The sequence below is a fragment of the Microchirus variegatus genome (assembly GCF_963457635.1).
Source record: "Microchirus variegatus genome assembly, chromosome: 10".
In the NCBI taxonomy this organism is placed as follows: Eukaryota; Metazoa; Chordata; class Actinopteri; order Pleuronectiformes; family Soleidae; genus Microchirus; species Microchirus variegatus.
The window spans coordinates 3802439-3821861 of record NC_139811.1 but is presented as its reverse complement, the minus strand read 5'-3'; the positions used below and the strand labels follow the sequence as shown (position 1 = coordinate 3821861).

The 19423-nt window shown below is 39.9% G+C and overlaps 1 protein-coding gene across 1 annotated transcript; it reads right to left on the bottom strand.

The window, feature by feature from the left end:
* Nucleotides 1-587: 587 nt before the first annotated feature.
* Nucleotides 588-18487, bottom strand: LOC310933073 (sodium- and chloride-dependent betaine transporter-like; the record flags this gene model as incomplete). Its single annotated transcript, XM_083896495.1, has 14 exons — nucleotides 588-713; nucleotides 799-966; nucleotides 2230-2330; nucleotides 4485-4587; nucleotides 4681-4818; nucleotides 6537-6649; nucleotides 6740-6864; nucleotides 6954-7057; nucleotides 8541-8675; nucleotides 11284-11416; nucleotides 11526-11634; nucleotides 11726-11863; nucleotides 16003-16137; nucleotides 18358-18487. The coding sequence occupies 14 exons, from the start codon at nucleotides 18485-18487 to the stop codon at nucleotides 588-590; spliced, it is 1758 nt and encodes a 585-aa protein (XP_083752621.1).
* Nucleotides 18488-19423: the final 936 nt, after the last annotated feature.

The following is a 19423-nucleotide window of genomic DNA, read 5'->3' as shown; positions in this document are numbered from 1 at the left end:
ATCTCAATAAAAGTACAGATGAATTCAGTGATACCACGTACAGCATGGGGTCCATTACCCCCCCTGATAACAAGAATAACCACTATAATACATAATATATTCACAAATAGGTTAGATAATAATATAATGGAGGGATTATTTACTTATTTAAACCAGGAAGTGATTATTATTATTATTACAGTTCATTCATACAGATTTAAGACTTGCTTAATCCTAATCTCAATAAAAGTATAGATGAATTCAGTGATACCACGTACAGCATGGGGTCCATTTCCCCCCCTGATAACAAGAATAACCACTATAATACATAATATATTCACAAATAGGTTAGAGAATAATACAATGGAGGGATTATTTACTTATTTAAACCAGGAAGTGATTATTATTATTATTATTATTATTATTATTATTCTAATAGTTTGTTCGTAGAGATTTTAGACTTGCTTAATCCTAATCTCAATAAAAGTACAGATGAATTCAGTGATACCACCATATCGTCGTGAGCGATCATTTACCGGGTTTTCAAAAAAAATTGACTATTAAAGCAAATGTCTAGTCGTAGAATATAGTAACCCTTTCAGAAACACTCATGCTAACGTGTCCGAGTCACGCGTTTTCATCAGCGTCTTCATCTCCGTGTCGTCGTCCACGTTTATTTCCTTCGTCTTGGTTCCATCGGGTTCTGCGACGGGGAGCCACAGCAGCATCAGACGCTGTCGAGGGCAGAAATCTAAATAAGTAAAGCAGAACCAAAACAACAGAAGGGATATATCGATGATTGATGGACGATGATCTTACTTGTTTGAGGGAGCCCTGGCTGAGGCACATGTTGCCCACGGCCCAGATGGGCGCTAACAGCACAGAGGACAAAGCCAGGGCCCAGCCCACGTGGTACGCCCAGTCTGGGTACACGTAGGTCCCGATAGTCAGGGGTTGATATTCCAGAAAGGAGTTGATGAAGCAAACCTGGAGGGAAAAAAACACAGAAAGAAGCTGAATCAGCACCATGAATGGAGCCCACACTGTGAATATGTCGTTATTTAATGAGAAATTCAAAGAATTTTGTACCAGCCCCAGTCTTTATAATGATCGAGGCCAATCAGGGCCGGGCCCAAGGCATAAGCGAACTAAGCCGCTGCTTAGGGCCCCGTGACCACTAGAGGGCCCCCAAGAGCAATTAACTAAAAAATAAAATAAATAAAGTTTGGATTGCTGTATTTTACCAAAGCTTTTTCACAGTTTTTACATAATTGTCAGATGCTATTATTTAACTTTATATTTTATTTATAAACCATTTTTATGACCTTGTTCCAGGTGCCTTTGTTGATTTACATTATTATTGTAAGTATTTGTTTGATATTTATTTGTTTATTTTATTTAATGCTGTGTTTTTTACATGTACAAGTCAAATATTTGTATTGCAGGAGTGTATTTTGAACCCCCCCCCCCCCCAAGATTGTGCACATTTTTAGATTTTCAGACCTTAATATCTTAATATTTTATCTATAAACTGTTGTTTTATGTGTTGATTCTCTGTGTCGCCAGTAGAGGGAGTTGCTGATTTTTTAAAGATTTTTCTGTAAGTTCTGCAAATCTGGCGTGTGCTTCCATGCAACAAAAAGTTCTCACATTTAGTTTTACAAATGTATTCGAGGACCACGATGCTGCTTTTAAATGCCGCGTGTCCTCCATTGTGAAGCAGAGGGAGTCAGAGATCAGTTTAAGATTTATTTTTTAAAGTAACACGGCCATAAAATGAGGTTTATCAAACATACATCTCTTGGTAATGGCTGATTTATGTCCTTATGTCTTGCATTAATAATCATCACATTTAATGTATTAAAGAAATACATGGAATTGACAAATTGTAGTTTAAGTTACAATTAAGTTTTTATTTTTAAGCCTAATTATTTGTGTTATAGCAGAATTTGACCATATTTATAGACATTTTTTATTGTTTCTAACAGAAGTAAATATCCATATCTTGCCTTTAAGATGTTGTTTTCCCCCATATCACTCAGGACTACATTTAAATATTGACTGATCTCAGTACAGCAGTGTCTCCTTCATGCATACACGTGTGTAATTCAGAGGCTGCAGCAGGTTTCTGCCTCTGAAAGAACAACTTCACGCCGCTTCCTGTCATGTTTCTGTCAGGTTTTGTGGACTCAGTGTCGAAGGACTCTCTTTAGCCATCGCTGCAGGCAGCTGCGTCAAAGTGTAACTCACCATGCAGATCAGAGGGGTGATGTACTGCCAACACACTTTGAAAAGAGCACACGGCCGCTGACCCGCCATGTCTTCAACTGCGTCGAGCATCCGCTCGGCCCCTGAGTGACAGATAAGAGTTATTAATATATACTCAACAAAAATATAAACGCACAAACTTGAAATGGTGAACGTCATGACATTTTGCTCAGATTCTTGATGCGTTTGTTTATGGAATGATTTGTTTTTGCTCAAACCCAGTAGTCCAGTGTCACTCGGCCACTCCTATTGACTACTATTGACACTCCTTATGGTCTGGTCAATAAAGGGCACACCAAAATGTGGACTTTTGTCACTCGTCAATATGCCACAGATGTCACAAATGCATGCCGAGTGCTGGGTTGAGCGTTACAGCTGTGGCAACACGACTGAATGAGCGTCATTCCAGGCCACGATCGACAACCTGGTGACGTCCACGCGTCGCCGGTGTAGCGCTCTGCGTGAGGCTAACGGTGGACACACACGTTGTTGAAGTTTGTGAACTTGGATCATCGACCCCCGTTGTGTTCTTCCTGCCGTTACTCCAGGACTTTTTGTTTTGAAATTGATCCTAATCAGGGTCTCTGCAGGTTTCAACAAGTCAAATTTAAGACTTTTTAAGACTTTTTTTAAGACCATAATGAATACAATTTAAGACCCATTTCACATCCATACTGGCAAAAAAGTACAAAAGACATGGAGGAAATGTAGAGCCACAAATCATTGAACTTGCACTTACCCATCTTATGAAAGCGATTCGGCTTAGCTGTGGGCTTTCGTTAAGTTTTCTCCGCTGCTAAGCTAAACTGTAACACACCGCGGCGCGCGCACAGCACGCTAGCTAGTGGTGCTCGATAAATTCTCCCCAGGCAGCACAGGTGACCTACTTTAGTTCCGTGTTGTAGTTATGTTATCGCATCCTCAAAAATAGAAACATTTCAAAGCGAGACTGAAGTTTATGCATGTTTTAAATAAAAGTCACGTTGATAGATTTTTAAGACATTTCAAAACTGTATTTAAGATCTTTTAGGAGATTTTAGGAGAATTTTGGACAAATTATTATGATATTAATGATTGGATTTAAGACTTTTTAAGATCCCGAGGATACCCTGCTAATGCTCGCAAATTAAAGCCACTTTATTGATAAAGTTATACCGTTATTTTTGCACAGTTACTCTGTTTTGTCACATAACAATAACTACAAGTTTTTCTTTGTGCGTTTATATTTTTGTCGAGTGTAGTAATACTACTCAAAAGGAGGGGCATAACTGTGCTTTGCACATCTGCATGTACAGTAAAGGCAGATGTCCTATTGTGTGACGTACGGCCTCAAATCAATATCAGGATATATTGAGCAGCTCACGTCGATAACGATAAATGAACGATAAGTTTGAAGTTGCTGATGATGTCATCGCCTAATTTGCATTATTGACCTTTTTGCCTGAAATAAGCATGTGCATCGTGACACACAGATATCAGTACTGACACATATCAGACATAACATATATATATATATATATATATGTATATATATATATACATATACATATATACATATATATATATATATATATACATATATATATATATACACACATATTTATACATATATACATATATACACACACACACACATATATATATATATATATACATATATACATATATATACACATATACATATATATACATATATATATATGTGTGTGTTATGTTTGATATGTATACGCTAAACACGTGCGAGTGTCTTAAAGGGACATGAACATACCGGTAAAACTACTTTTATTTAGTTTTCTTTCAAAAGAAAACAAAAGTTTGTTTTTTTGTTGTTTTTTTTAAATTATCGAATACATTGAAAACGGCAAAATGTCGTCGATTATCGCCGTAAATTTCGCATTTTCGATATATATCGCACCAGACCTAGTTCTGAGTCTGAGTAAAATCAAGCTTTTCTTAGTCAGACTAACACATCTGGATCATTTGATTCATAATAGTCTGATTACTCTAGTACTTTTCCTTAAAGCTTTGTTTTTGATAAGACACACCTGATAATGACAGACAGAGACGCTGCGGATTTTGCCTCCAGGGAAAACCTCTCCTCCGTCTGGACTTGTGCTGATAAGACGCCGTTTTACTGTCAGAATGACTGACAGGTAGGTGTGTGTGTGTGTGTGTGTGTGTGTGTGTGTGTGTGCGTGCGATAAGGAACCGGTTCATGTTTATGACTCATCTCTTACCAAAAGCCCAGCCCACAGCCACACTCTGGATCAGAGACACGAACAGCAGACACGCTCCACTGCAGCCGTAGTAATCGATGAGCTGGAACAGGTAGACGCCCCCCTGTGGACAACAGAGGACACTGACTCAGCACAGAGAGAGACATCTGAGGACTGATATCATCACACACTCGTGACTCGTGGTGTTGTGAGTGACCTGTGTGGTCAGAGGGATCTCCATGAGGAATAAGAGCCAGCAGATAACAAGCAGGAAGATTTCTCTGCGCCACGGTCGTCGTAACATTCCCGGGAATATGTCGATGGCTGAGGAGACGATGGTTTCCAAACCTGAAAACTGACACGTGGACAAAAGACAGAGAGGACAGAAGAGACAGAAGAGACAGAGACAGAGACAGAAGAGACAGAAGAGACAGAAGAGACAGAGACAACAGAAGAGACAGAAGAGACAGAAGAGACAGAGACAGAGACAGAAGAGACAGAAGAGACAGAAGAGACAGAGACAGAAGAGACAGAAGAGACAGAGAGGACAGAAGAGACAGAAGAGACAGAAGAGACAGAAGAGACAGAAGAGACAGAGACAATAATCCTTGCATCAATATGTACATAAAGATGTGTATGTGTGTGTGTCTCTTCCTGTGTGTGTTTGTCTATGAATGTGTGTCTCACTCTCTCTCTCCCTGTGTGTGTCCATGTGTGTATGTGTGTCTCTCCCTGTGTGTGTCCCTGTGTGTGTGTGTGTGTGTGTGTGTGTATGTGTCTGTCTCTCTCCCTGTGTATCTCCCTGTGTGTGTGTCCATGTGTGTGTTTGTCTCTCTCTCCCTGTGTGTGTGTGTCTCTGTGGGTGTCTTGCTCTCTCCCTGTGTGTGTGTTTGTGTCTCTCCCGTGTGTGTGTGTCTCTCCCTGTGTGTGTGTCTCTCCCTGTGTGTGTGTGTGTGTGTGTGTCTCTCTCCCTGTGCATCTCCCTGTGTGTCCATGTGTGTGTTTGTGTGTGTCTCTCTCTCCCTGTGTGTCTCTGTGTGTTTCTCTCTCTCTCCCTGTGTGTGTCCCTTCGTGTATCTCCCTCTGTGTGTGAGTTTGTGTGTGTCTCTCCCTTTATCACTCTCCCTGTGTGTGTGTGTGTGTGTGTGTGTGTGTGTGTCCCTGTGTGTGTTTGTCTCTCCCTTTATCACTCTCCCTGTGTGTGTGTGTGTGTGTGTCCCTGTGTGTGTTTCTCTCCCTATGTGTGTGTTTGTGTGTATGTCTCTCCCTGTGTGTGTTTGTCTCTCCCTGTGTGTGTGTCCCTGTTTGTCTCTCCCTATGTGTGTGTTTGTGTGTGTGTCTCTCCCTGTGTGTGTTTGTCTCTCCCTGTGCGTGTGTCCCTGTTTGTCTCTCCCTGTGTGTGTGTGTGTGTCTCTCCCTGTGTGTGTTTGTGTCCCTGTGTGTGTGTGTGTTTGTGTGTCTCTCCCTGTGTGTGTGTGTTTGTGTCTCTCCCTGTGTGTGTGTTTGTGTGTCTCTCCCTGCGTGTGTCCCTGTGCTTGTGTGTGTTTGCGTGTCTGTCACTGTGTGTGTGTGTGTTTGTGTGTCTCTCCCTGCGTGTGTGTTTGTGTGTCTCTCCCTGTGTGTGTGTGTGTCTCTCCCTGTGTGTGTGTATGTCTCTCCCTGTGTGTGTGTCCCTTTGTGTATCTCCCTCTGTGTGTGTGTTTGTGTGTTTCTCCCTTTATCACTCTCCCTGTGTGTGTGTGTGTGTGTGTGTGTGTGTGTGTGTGTGTGTGTGTGTGTCCCTGTGTGTGTTTGTCTCTCCCTATGTGTGTGTCTCTCCCTCTGTGTGTGTGTCCCTGTGTGTGTTTGTCCCTCCCTATGTGTGTGTCTCTCCCTCTGTGTGTGTGTCCCTGTGTGTGTTTGTCTCTCCCTATGTGTGTGTCTCTCCCTCTGTGTGTGTGTCCCTGTGTGTGTGTCCTTGTGTGTCTCTCCGTGTGTGTGTTTGTGTGTCTCTCCCTGTGTGTCCCTGTGTGTGTGTGTGTGTCCCTGCGTGTATGTTTGTGTGTCTCTGACATTGTCTCACTGTGTTCTCACCACTGTGTCCAGGCCCAACATGATGAGCATGATGAAGAAGCAGGCTCCCCACAGCTGAGGCAGAGGCATCATGGCAACAGCCTGAGGAAACGCAATGAACGCCAGCCCAGGACCTGAGAAGAGACCAAAGAGACACATATTTGAATTCTCATCTTCTGCACCGACAGTATGAACATGGATTCATATAAATCATCGGCTTTCACCTGAATCCACAACCATGTCGATGGTCGTTCCCTGAGCCTGAGCCATGAAGCCCAGAGAGGAGAAGACTGCAAAGCCGGCGACGAAGCTGGTGCCACTGTTGAGGACACACAACCACAGACTGTCCCTGCAGACACACACAACATCAGTGTTCATGGAAATATGATAGAGACAGCGACAAGTTAAAGAAAACTCTATGAACTACGCGTGGCTTACTTATAACAGTTGTTCTTGACTTTGTTGTAGCTGCCCAGAGTGATGATGGTTCCTGATGCGACGCCATAGGACCAGAGGACCTGACCGCACGCTTCCATCCACACCTTAAAGACAAAAATATAACATTTTAAAACTTTAGAAACATTAAAGGTGCATTATGTAATAAATCTAAATCAACTGGCCATAAAATCCTCCTAATATGTCACAGAGACTCAGGAATAATGTTCATATAACAAACTGAACTCACCAACAACAACAGTACAGACAAAATATTTGCATTTAAAAAAAAATATTTTGCAGACTGCAAATCATGTTTATGTTTTGAAATCATGTTTTGGCATGTGGCGCCACCTACCGCCGTCTACCAATCATTGCACTCAGTAGAGTCTCAGCTGCCGAGCAACCACGGGTTGCCAGTTACGTCAGAAAACTAAACCTAAAAGACCTCAGTATTTTGAATTTGAATGTAGTAACTGTTTTTGGCCACATTCTTACATATGGCACCTTTAACCCTAGAACACTAATCGCTCAAATTCAAAACACCATCATTAACGCCGGGTGATTTTTACCCGAGATAATAAATTCACCCCATGAAAAGTACTTGTCATTAAAATATATCAAAACATGACAAATTTGAGTAGTGTTCTTTTATTTTAAACTGTGTCATGTCTAACAAAATGAAAGAAAAGCACCATGAGGGGACAAATATAAAAATGCTCCAAAATTACTGGAAAATTAGGGAATTTGGGAACAAATTATTTTTTTTTTTAAAACAAAAAATTTCAAAAAAATACAAAATAATGAAGATGAAAACGTTTTAGTTTTCAGGAAAATCACATACATTTATTTGCTCGGGTGAAAACCTGGCAATGGTGTTCTAGGGTTAAAATGTACACTACCATTCAAAAGTTTGTGGTCACCTATAAAAATGTTTGTGTTTTCCATTAAAAGTCAGACTTTTATTCATCAAGAGTTTCAAAATGAATAGAAAATACAGTCAAGACATTGAGAAGATTAGAAATAACGATTTTTATTCCAAATAAAACTGTTTTCAGCTGTGCTAACATCATTGCACAAGGGTTTTCTAGTCATCCAATAGTCTTCTAACACCATTAGCAAACACAATGTACCATTAGAACAGTGGAAATGGGCCTCTATACACCTATGTACATATTGCATTAAAAACCAGACGTTTGCAGCTAGAATAGTCGGTTACCACATTAACAATGTATAGAGTGTATTTCTGATTCATTTAATGTTATATTCATTGGAAAAAAAGTGCTTTTCCTTCAAAAATAAGGACATTTCTATGGTAGGGTACAATTGGAACAAAAACCCAATTATAACAGAGTCATAAAAGAATGAAATATAACCTAAAATGGAGCGTAAAATATGATAATTTACTCTAAAATGATTAAAATAATGTCGATTCCTGACTCAGTGTGTGTGTGTGTGTGTGTGTGTGTGTGTGTGAGAGAGTGAGAGTGTGTGTGTGTGTGTGTGTGTGTGTGTGTGTGTGTGTGTGTGTGTGTGTGTGTGTGTGTGTGTGTGTGTGTGTGTGTGTGTGTGCGCGTGTGTGTGTGTCACCTGAAGGTCTGCCAGACGAGAAAGTTCTGGATACAGATAGTAGACGATGCCCTGCCAGGCTCCCGGCAGCGTCAGGCCCCTGACCGTCAGGATGGCCAGCGTTATGTAGGGAAACACGGCCGTGATGTACACCACCTGAAATCACCACGTACTTCTCTCATTACATCTGTAGCTACAGCGACATCCGAGCTCCTCCAACCACGCTTGAAAATCCTCGGAAATCGGCTACCCGGACCCTTTTTAGCCCAGGTACAAGTGGCCGTAATCTTCCTAATGATTAAATTTAACACGTACATCTGTCCAAAGTAGCGCTTTAGAAGCTACGCCACTGAGCTAGCACCGAAACAAAAATTAGCTTACATCAGCGCTGCCTCTGATTGTGTGTTAGCTATGAATTGAGAGGTGGAATCAGATAAACATGTTTGCTAATGTGGATCAGCTCCTGGTGTCGTACTCCAAAACCTTCATCTCTGAGTTACATTGGAGCTGCAGACTAAAAGTCTGATGCGCTAGCATTTATGCTAAGCGTACCTCGAGCGTACCTCGAGCGTGCCAGTGGAAAAAAATCCAGTTTGACTCAGAAGTTCACCATCACAAAGGATGAATGAAACTTAGATTGGTGATAAAACATAGACTTATAAAAGCTTTGTAATGATTCAGGGTATCTGCGGGGTCTTAAAAAGTCTTAAAAAGTCCTTAATCCAATAATTCGAATTTAAGACCTTAAAATGTCTTAAATTCTCCTAAAATCTCATGAAAGGTCTTAAATACAATTTTGACTTAGGTCTCGCTTTGAAATTTTTCTATTTTTGATGATGCGATAACAGAACTACAACACGGAACTAAAGTAGGTCACCTGTGCTGCCCGGGGAGAATTTATCGAGCACCACTAGCTAGTGTGCTGCGCGCGCGCCGCGGTGTGCTACAGCTTAGCATAGCAGCGGAGAAAACGTAATGAAAGCCCACAGCTAAGCGGAAATTGCTTGCATAAGATGGGTAAGTGCAAGTTCAACGATTTGTGGCTCCAATTAACTTAAATTGTATTCATTATGGTCTTTAAAAAGTCTTAAATAGTCTTAAATTTGACTTGTTGAAACCTGCAGAGAATCCTGTGATTACAAAATTCAGTAACGTGTAACACGTACACCTGTCCAAATTAGCGCTTTAGATGGTACGCCACTGAGCTAGCACCTAAACAAAGACTAGCTTAAATCAGCACTGCCTCTGATTGTGTGTTAGTTATGGCCAGATAAAGAAGTGAAATCAGAGATAAACATGTTTGTTAATGTGGATCAGCTCCTTCATCGCTGACTTACATTGGAGGCACAGACTAAAAGTCTGACGTGCTAGCATTTGTGCTAAGCGTACCTCTAGCGTGACTCAGAACAAGTTCACATCACAAAGCAGAGGATATCAGAAACCTGAGACCGATGATGACGACAAACCTATAGAAGCCTTAGGCTGCATGGGGCTTGACGCACAAGCATGGAATGTCTTATCTTTGTCTAATCTTTTACTGCGACTATAAAGCTCAACTGCTAATGCTGTTACTGTTGCGTTCAAAAGTTTGGGTCACCTATACAATTTGTCCTCGCTTTCCATTAAAAGTCAGACTTTTGTTCATCAAAAGAGTTGCAAAATGAATAGAAAATATAGTCAGGACATTGACAAGATTATAAATAATGATTTTCCTTGAAAAATATAACTGCACAAGGGTTTTATAATCATCCAATAGCCTTCTAACGTGATTAGCAAATACTATGTACCATTAGAACACTGGAAATGGGCCTCTATACACCTATGTACATGTAAAAACCAGACGTTTGCAGCTAGAATAGTCGTTTACCACATTAAACGTCACATAGAGTGGTCGTGTTGCACATATATGTTAGTTATGGAGGTCTACTTACATATATTAACTTGTTTTTATGGTCAAAAACCTCCTAGTTGCTGTGAACTAGCCGATAGAAATCCTCTTTTCTGACGGTGTTTTTCTGCTGCGAGATTTCAGAGTGAACTTTCACCCCCAGAAAACAGAGTCTTGTGATTGGCCAGTACTATCCAGCACATCCGTTCTCAGAAGCGCAGCGCCCCCCTCTGGAACGGCGGATGCACTGCTACTCATTATCAAAACATTGTTTTAACAGTGTTTAAAAATAGCTTCTTCACAACTCCCCGCCGCAGTCACTTTGACGACCTTTGACCCAGAGTCAGAAGACACTGTTGCTCGTGAAACACCTCCACAACGGACGTTATTCTTCTTCTGCGGTTCAATGTACGCAACCGGATGTGCCCGGACTAGTGCCCGGAGCAGGACGATCGGTTGTTCAGGAGAACCGCTGCTTACGTAACTATTACGGGATTTTCAGGGTTAGGGTTAGGGTCTCGTTGAGCCCCGAGATTACAATAAAACACAACGTTCTCAGCAATGGCTGAACTGTTCGTTTCGAACCGTCAGGGCTTCATAAACAAGGTAATGACGCAGATACACACCAAAAAAACAGCGATAATAGGAACTTCCGGTCTAGTTCCGCTTTAACAATAAGGAGAGTGGCCTTTGACCCAAACCTTTGAATGGTACTTTTACCCATGGCACCGAGCAGAATCCCAGTGGGTGTTGGACCCAACCAAGGTCGCTCAGGGACAGCATTTGAAGGTACGGCCGGGGTGGCGAGGATGTCTGTTTTGAAAACACCTTACGTAGGACTATGTTGGCTTTATGTCAAATGTGTTGATGACCAACCTTTCCCGTGGAGCGCACGCCTTTCCAGATGCAGAAGTAGCAGGCCACCCAGCAGGCCAGCAGACACAGCGCCAGCTCCCACTTCACCGCGCCGACCTCGTCGATTCCCCCGGACATGGACAACAGTCCCCTCCTGTTTAGAGACAGCAGACGATGTGAAGATGTGAAGATGTGAAGAGCTGCTACTGCTGCTGCTGCTGCTGCTGCTGCTGTACTGGTTACGAGAGAATGTCAGAACTCACTCCCAAAACTCAGTGACTGAAGACGTGAGATTCCCTGATGTGAAGTTGAGCGTCTGGTTGCCACTGCGTAGCGCTGTCAGGTTCACAGAGGTGAGGTCCACACATCGGCCTGTCGATGTGATAGTACAGAGAGACTGTCAGCGCTGAAAGTGATACAGGGTTATAGTCGAAGGGCTTCCTCGATAGAATCACACACTGACCCGTGTTCCAGGGATTGTCGCAGGTGGCCCAGGGCAGCGTGGCTCTGAAACAGTAGCCGAGGTAGAGCAGCGCCCAGGCCAGGACGACGCAGTAGATCTTGGAGTACAGCTGGATTACGATGATGGAATAACCAGCTCCTTTACAAGAGGAAAAACATGCTTTAGGACTTTGAAGGCGACATCTTGATGGGCATGAGCAAATGTGTGGGGGAAAAGGATAAGACGACCATAACATGAGAAGAAAGAGAACCTGAAGGTGGAAGTAATGCAACGACGTGGATGTCGGCTGCCATGAAACACCAAAGAAACACCCCGTCCTCTTCCACTGGGACCTGAGCAAGTGCTCGCTCCTGAGTCTGGCTGAGACCAGGGCCTTCACAGGGTCTCTGCAGGTTTCAACAAGTCAAATTTAAGACTTTTTAAGACTTTTTAAGACTTTTTTAAGACCATAAAGAATACAATTTAAGACCCATTTCAAATCCGTACTGGCAAAAAAGTACAAAAGACATGAAGGAAAATTGGAGCCACAAATCGTTGAAAATCGGCTTAGCTGTGGGCTTTCATTAAAGGCGCCATATGTAAGAATGTGGCCAAAAACGGTTACTACATTCAAATTCAAAACACCGAGGTCTTTTAGGTTTCGTTTCCTGACGTAACTGGCAACCCGTGGTCGCTCGGCAGCTGAGACTCTACTGACCGCAAAGATCGGTAGACGGCGGTAGGTGGCGCCACATGCCGAAACATGATTTCAAAACATAAACGTGATTTGCAGTCTGCAAAATATATGTTTTTAAATGCAAATATTTTGTCTGTACTGTTGTTGTTGGTGAGTTCAGTTTGTTATATGAACATTATTCCTGAGTCTCTGTGACATATAAGGAGGATTTTATGGCCAGTTGCTTTAGATTTATTACATAATGCACCTTTAAGTTTTCTCCGCTGCTATGCTAAGCTGTAACACACAGTGGCGCGCGCACAGCACGCTAGCTAGTGGTGCTCGCACGTTTTAAATAAAGGTAAGGTTAATAGATTTTTAAGACCTTTCAAAATTGTTTTTAAAGGTGAAGTAAGTAGTTTATAGTGCCATCTAGAGGAGAGGCTGAAATTTACAACAAAGAACTGCTCCTCTGCTCACCCCCTCCCTTCCCTGAGCGCTACGGTGTCGTCAGCCGGTCAAATGTCGTCCTCGTCGTCTTTCTCCGTGTCAGCAGATGAGGTTTCTAGTATTTATTCAGATGTATAAGTGTGTCTTTTGTTTATACCTCATGACTTCCTGCTCCGTCAGTAAAGCGACGCTTGGTTTGTTCTCTCGCGTTTGTCCTTACAGGCTCCGGTAGAAACATGGCGTCTCGCTGCTAACAGTGGCTATGCAACAGCGTGACCATGTTATTTTACATGACTTTTTGAAACACTACCAAAATGAAACAAAAACTATTATACAGCAACTAGACAATGCAGGAGCACATAATATGTATTAAAAAAAAGTGGATTTTGGGTCATATAAACCCATAAATACTACACAGTGTCCCTTTAAGACCTTTTAGGAGATTTTAGGAGAATTTAAGACATTTTAAGGCCTTAAATTCAAATGATTGGATTTAAGACTTTTTAACCCTGCTTCAGACAGGCCCACACCTCACACCTGCTTCTTGCGGCTCTTCCAGATTGCGAGCTTAGCAGATGCCAACCCTCAACCCCCCCCCCCCCCCCCCCCCGAAAACAAACATGGAAGCAGGAGACGGGTTAACGGGGAAGGGCTCCCACACAATACACCACCCGTGACACGAAACACCAGCCCAAAAAAGGCGATTGTGAGGAAAATACCACCACCACCACCAGGAAAGCAGGCTGTCACCGAGACCCCAGCACCTGTCCAACAGAGAGGGGACAAATTAACCACAGCGCCGTGATATCACATGTTCACAAGAAATCCCAAAAGGAATCAACACAATCATCTTCAAAGTAAATATATGTAATATTCAAATGAACTAAAACCAAACTTTATAATCCTGTATCTTTAGAGCAAAGAAACATTCAGCACCTTTTCGAGTTGACTGGAGGCGTTTAACAGACTTTATAGTAATCTCATCTTATCTAATACTTTAACGACAGAATGTTTCAAGTTTTCATCATTTTCCCCGAAGGCCGTTCTGTAAATGAGCTTTATGTGTTTCAGAGTTTTAAAAGTAGAAAAGTTACAGGTCATCCTTCACGTCTCTGGTTTGAGTTGAACAAACTCACTGATAAATAAACATGTGTGTCAAACTGAGTGATAAATAAAGCTTTGTGTCATCTGCATATCAATGAAAGTGTATGTTGTGCTGTCTCATAATGTTCCCTACAGAAAGCATATATAAGGTAAAAAAAAGAAGCAACTTTTTCGTAGAATTACTACTTTTTTTCATAGAATTACAACCTTTTTTGTAGAATTACGACCTTTTTTCTCGTAGAATTACTACTTTTTTTCTTGAATAATTAAGACTTCTCATGTAGAATTATGCCTTATACTGTAGAATTGCGACTTTTTTTCATATAATGACTACTTTTTCTGGTAGAATTATGACTTTTTTCTTGAATAATTAAGACTTCTCTTGTAAAATTATGCCTTATACTGTAGAATTACGGCTTTTTTTGTAGAATTACGACTTTTTTTTCATAGAATTACAAATAATTTTTTTGTTGAATTACTACTTTTTTCTTGTAGAATTACTACTTTTTCTCTTGTAGAATAGCGATGTTTTTCTTGAATAATAACTACTTTTTTTCTCATAGAATTACAACTTTATTCCTATGATATTATTCCATGAGTTGAACAAACTCACTGATAAATAAAGCTTTGTGTCATCTGCATATCAATGAAAGTGTATGTTGTGCTGTCTCATAATGTTCCCTACAGAAAGCATATATAAGGTAAAAAAAAAAGCAACTTTTTCGTAGAATTACTACTTTTTTTTTCATAGAATTACGACCTTTTTTGTAGAATTACGACCTTTTTTCTCGTAGAATTACGACAACTTTTTTCTTGTAGAATTACTACTTTTTTTCTTGAATAATTAAGACTTCTCATGTAGAATTATGCCTTATACTGTAGAATTACGACTTTTTTTCATATAATGACTACTTTTTCTGGTAGAATTATGACTTTTTTCTTGAATAATTAAGTCTTCTTGTAGAATTATGCCTTATCCTGTAGAACTACGACTATATCATAGAATTACTACTTTTTTTCATAGAATTACAACCTTTTTTGTTGAATTACTACTTTTTTCTTGTAGAATTACTACTTTTTTTCTTGTAGAATAGCGATGTTTTTCTTGAATAATAACTACTTTTTTCTCATAGAATTACAACTTTATTCCTATGATATTATTGCATGAGTTGAACAAACTCATTGATAAATAAACATGTGTCATTTGCATATCAATGAAAGTGTATGTTGTGCTGTCTCATAATGTTCCCTACAGAAAGCATATATAAGGTAAAAAAAAAAAGCAACTTTTTCGTAGAATTACTACTTTTTTTTCATAGAATTACGACCTTTTTTGTAGAATTACGACAACTTTTTTCTTGTAGAATTACTACTTTTTTTCATAGAATTACGACTTTTTTTCTTGAATAATTAAGACTTCTCTTGTAGAATTATGCCTTATACTGTAGAATTACAACCTTTTTTGTAGAATTATGACAACTTTTTTCTTGTAGAATTACTACTTTTTCTCGTAGAATTACGACTTTTTTTCTTGAATAATTAAGACTTTTCTTGTAGAATTATGCCTTATCCTGTAGAATTACAACTTTTTTTCTCATAGAATTACAACTTTATTCCTATGATATTATTCCATGAGTTGAACAAACTCACTGATTAATAAAGCTGTGTGTCATCTGCATATCAATGAAAGTGTATGTTGTGCTGTCTCATAATGTTCCCTACAGAAAGCATATGTAAGGTAAAAAGTATAGGCCTAAGCACTGAGCCCTGTGGAACGCCACAATTCCCACAGGTGAACAGGTGAACACACAGTTATGCCTCAGTCTTTTCTTGCTCTTCCTCAAACATTTCATCCAGTGAGTCAAAACCAACCGTGTTTGCTGTGTCAATAAACCTTATAAACCTTATGTGGCATCAGTGAGTCAGCGCTTTCAAAGACAACTGTCCCGTGTCATCCTTTACCAGCTCAACCCTCCTCTGCCACATCTGTCACACAGTCACCAATCGACTGAGCCCAGGCCTAGAAACCTGCAGCCAGCAGAGGCAGCAGAGGCAGTGTTAGCGTTACCTTTTGCTAGCGGGCAGATCTTAGTCCAGCAGGTGATGGTGCTCTCCTGGGTGTACTGACCGATGGCCGTCTCCAGCATGAAGAGTGGTACGCCCAACAGCACGGCAAAGACCAGGTAAGGAAACAGGAAGACACCTGCAGACACACACACACACACAACATCGACTTCACTGATGAGGATTATAGTATCCGGAAGCGTGGAAGTTCTTGTGACATTATGACTTTTTTTCTTGTAGAAATACGACAACTTTTTTCTTGTAGAATTACGACTTATAATGTAGAATTCCGCCTTTTTTTCTCGTAGAATTACTACTTTTTCTCATACAATTACTACTTTTTCTCATACAATTACTAATTTTTCTCATACAATTACTAATTTTTCTCGTAGAATTACGACAACTTTTTTCTTGTAGAATTGCGACATATACTGTAGAATTACGACTTTTTTCTCATAGAATTACGACTTATACTGTAGAATTACGACTTTTTTCTCATAGAATTACTACTTTTTCTCGTAGAATTCCGACTTTTTTCTTGAATAATTAAGACTTTTTTCTTGTAGAATTACGATGACTTATTTCTTGTAGAAATATGACTTTTTTTCTCATAGAATTACGACTTAAACTGTAGAATTACGACTTTTTTCTCATAGAATTACGACTTATACTGTAGAATTACGACTTTTTTCTCATAGAATGACTACTTTTTCTCGTAGAATTCCAACTTTTTTTGTAGAATTACTCCTTTTTTCTTGTAGAATTACGATGACTTATTTCTTGTAGAAATATGACTTTTTTTCTCATAGAATTAGGACTTATATTGTAGAATTACTACTTTTTCTCGTAGAATTACAATTTTTTTTCTTTTAGAATTACGACCTTTTTTGTAGAATTACTACTTTTTTCTTGTAAAATTACGACGACATTTTCTTGTAGAACTACAACCTTTTTTGTAGAATTACGACTTTTTTTCTCTTAGAATTACTACTTTTCCTCATAGAATTACTACATTTTCTCGTAGAATTACGCCATTTTTCTTGTAGAATTACAACTTCTTTTTTGTAAACTTATAAAATTATAAAACAATAATGTGCTGGTTAGAGTCGGCAAACGATGACTTTTCCAAATGCTAACTGCTGTTAGCTGCCGTTAGCCTCAGTGACGCTGACGTAGTTTCCTGTGTCTCAGGAACAGGTCTGTTTTGGCAGGATGATTGAACTGCTGTGGTGCTTCATCCTTAAGGTATTTGGACCAAAGCCTAATGTCACAGACATGTTCATTAGGACACCAGGGAACTATGTTAACATGTAGAAACAGGGTATGATGTGTCTACTTCAAGTGTTGTGAAGTTTGACGCTGCCACTCTTTATCTCATTGGTTCTCAAAGTGCGGCGCGGGGGCCAATGGCGTCCCGCAGAAACATTTCTGGCGGCCCCGCAGTGAATTACAGTTGATAGTTTTAATCCAGGAGCTACTAAGCTTGTTAAATGTTTATCGGACATTACTGGATACAGACCAATAAGTGTAAACAAAAATACTGGGTATTTACCTGGTTTCTATATGGTGAATTTTTGTGTATTATTGGGTTATAAGCTGGTAATAAGCAGGTAGCTACAGCCCCCAATTACTAGCTATTTACCCAGTAAATATATGGTAACAGAAATGTGTTACTTGGTATTAACCTGTAATTAGAAGGTAAGAACAATGGCCAAAATACTGGGTAATTACCCAATAAATTATAAAGCGTTATTATTAATGCTTAAATTACATTATATTAACGCTTTTTCTTTTCTTTATCCCAATTATGCTTTTTCTTTGTTTTATGAGATGTTGTATGTTTGGAAACAAACAAAGAAGAGTACTTAATCTGATTTTATTCCCCAGGTATATTATATCAGGTAAAATATAGTGATGGTGTTACAAAAGTGAACGTTAAGTATTCTTGGGTTAAAAGATCTGATTCAAGAAGCTTTAATTATCCCAGAGGGAAATTTCTGTGCAACAGTTCAAATTAGAGCTGCAACTAGCGCTTCTTTTTTCGTAATCGTTTAATCTGTGGATTACTGAAATGACGATGTTCTCCGATGTCTTTGTTTTTGTCCACAAACCAAAATGATACAGTTTTAGCGATTTCTTTGTTTAAATATTCACATTTAAGACGCTCAAACGATCAGAAATCATGAAACAAAAGCTTCAAACCCGATTCATCGATGATCAAAATAGTTGACGATTCATTTAGTAATCGATTCATTAAAATTAGAACTGAATGATCTAATTTAATCATAAAAAATATATTTTTGAATGATCATTATTGACAGCGTTTTCCCCCCTCAAATGAACAAAGCTCCATCTTTACCTCCTCCATTCTTATAGCACAGGTAGGGGAACCTCCACACGTTGCCCAGACCCACCACGTTTCCGGCCATGGCCAGAATATATTCCCTCTTCTTGGTCCACTGCTCCCTCGTTCCCTCACTGTTCTCCATGGCTGTGTTCCGTCGTCTGTCTCCCGCTCGGCATTACCTGGAATATTATCAATACATTTGCATTTTAGGGGGAGGGACATGAAAAAAAAAAAAGCCTATAATAACATGTTCCTCACGACAAAAAAAACCCCCCCCGCAATTACTCGGTACATAGTTAAATAAGTGATCAGGGTTGGGTTTGGCTCCAGAGGTGAGATGAGGGTGAATGTGGCCTGACTGGATATGTCATGATAGATTTTCCACATCACATGCACATTCACATTCAACTGTAAAGAGCGTGGATGAAGATTGATTTACAAGGCCGTGCGGGGGGGGGGGGGGTGAGGTCCCTGTCTGTCTCTTATGATCCAAAATTCCATCTCAACCTGTTGCTGCTTGTGTTTAACATGTAATGAGCTGCAAAGCGTGTTCTCAGATTTGCCACATTGGCAAAAGGGTCACAGACGTGTGTAATTACATATTTCAAAAAGTCAATTTTTATTATTAAATAAAAAAAAATCGATGTGAAAATAGCCTGAGGGCCATGTCATGTTTAGTCCTGTCTCCATGTATTTGTTTCTCTATGGTATGTGCTGTACATTTACGTTAAAGGAGTTGGAGGAGATGATTATTTGTTTTATACCGACTTGATTGTGTGAAAACTGAAAATTATCCATGGGGACAATAAAGAACAGACAATGACAATGAATTTGTTTCTTTGTCTCTTAATGTTAAAAATGTACATATTAGATTTGTGTGTATAATTTGCAGTTTATTAACTACATGTACAAAATGTCAAAACACATTTTGGCAACAATTTTTCAATAATGCCCTCTCTCTCTCTGGTACTCACTCACTTAAAGGTGAAGTAAGTAGTTTATAGTGCCATCTAGAGGAGAGGCTGAAATTTACAACAAAGAACTGCTCCTCTGCTCACCCCCTCCCTTCCCTGAGCGC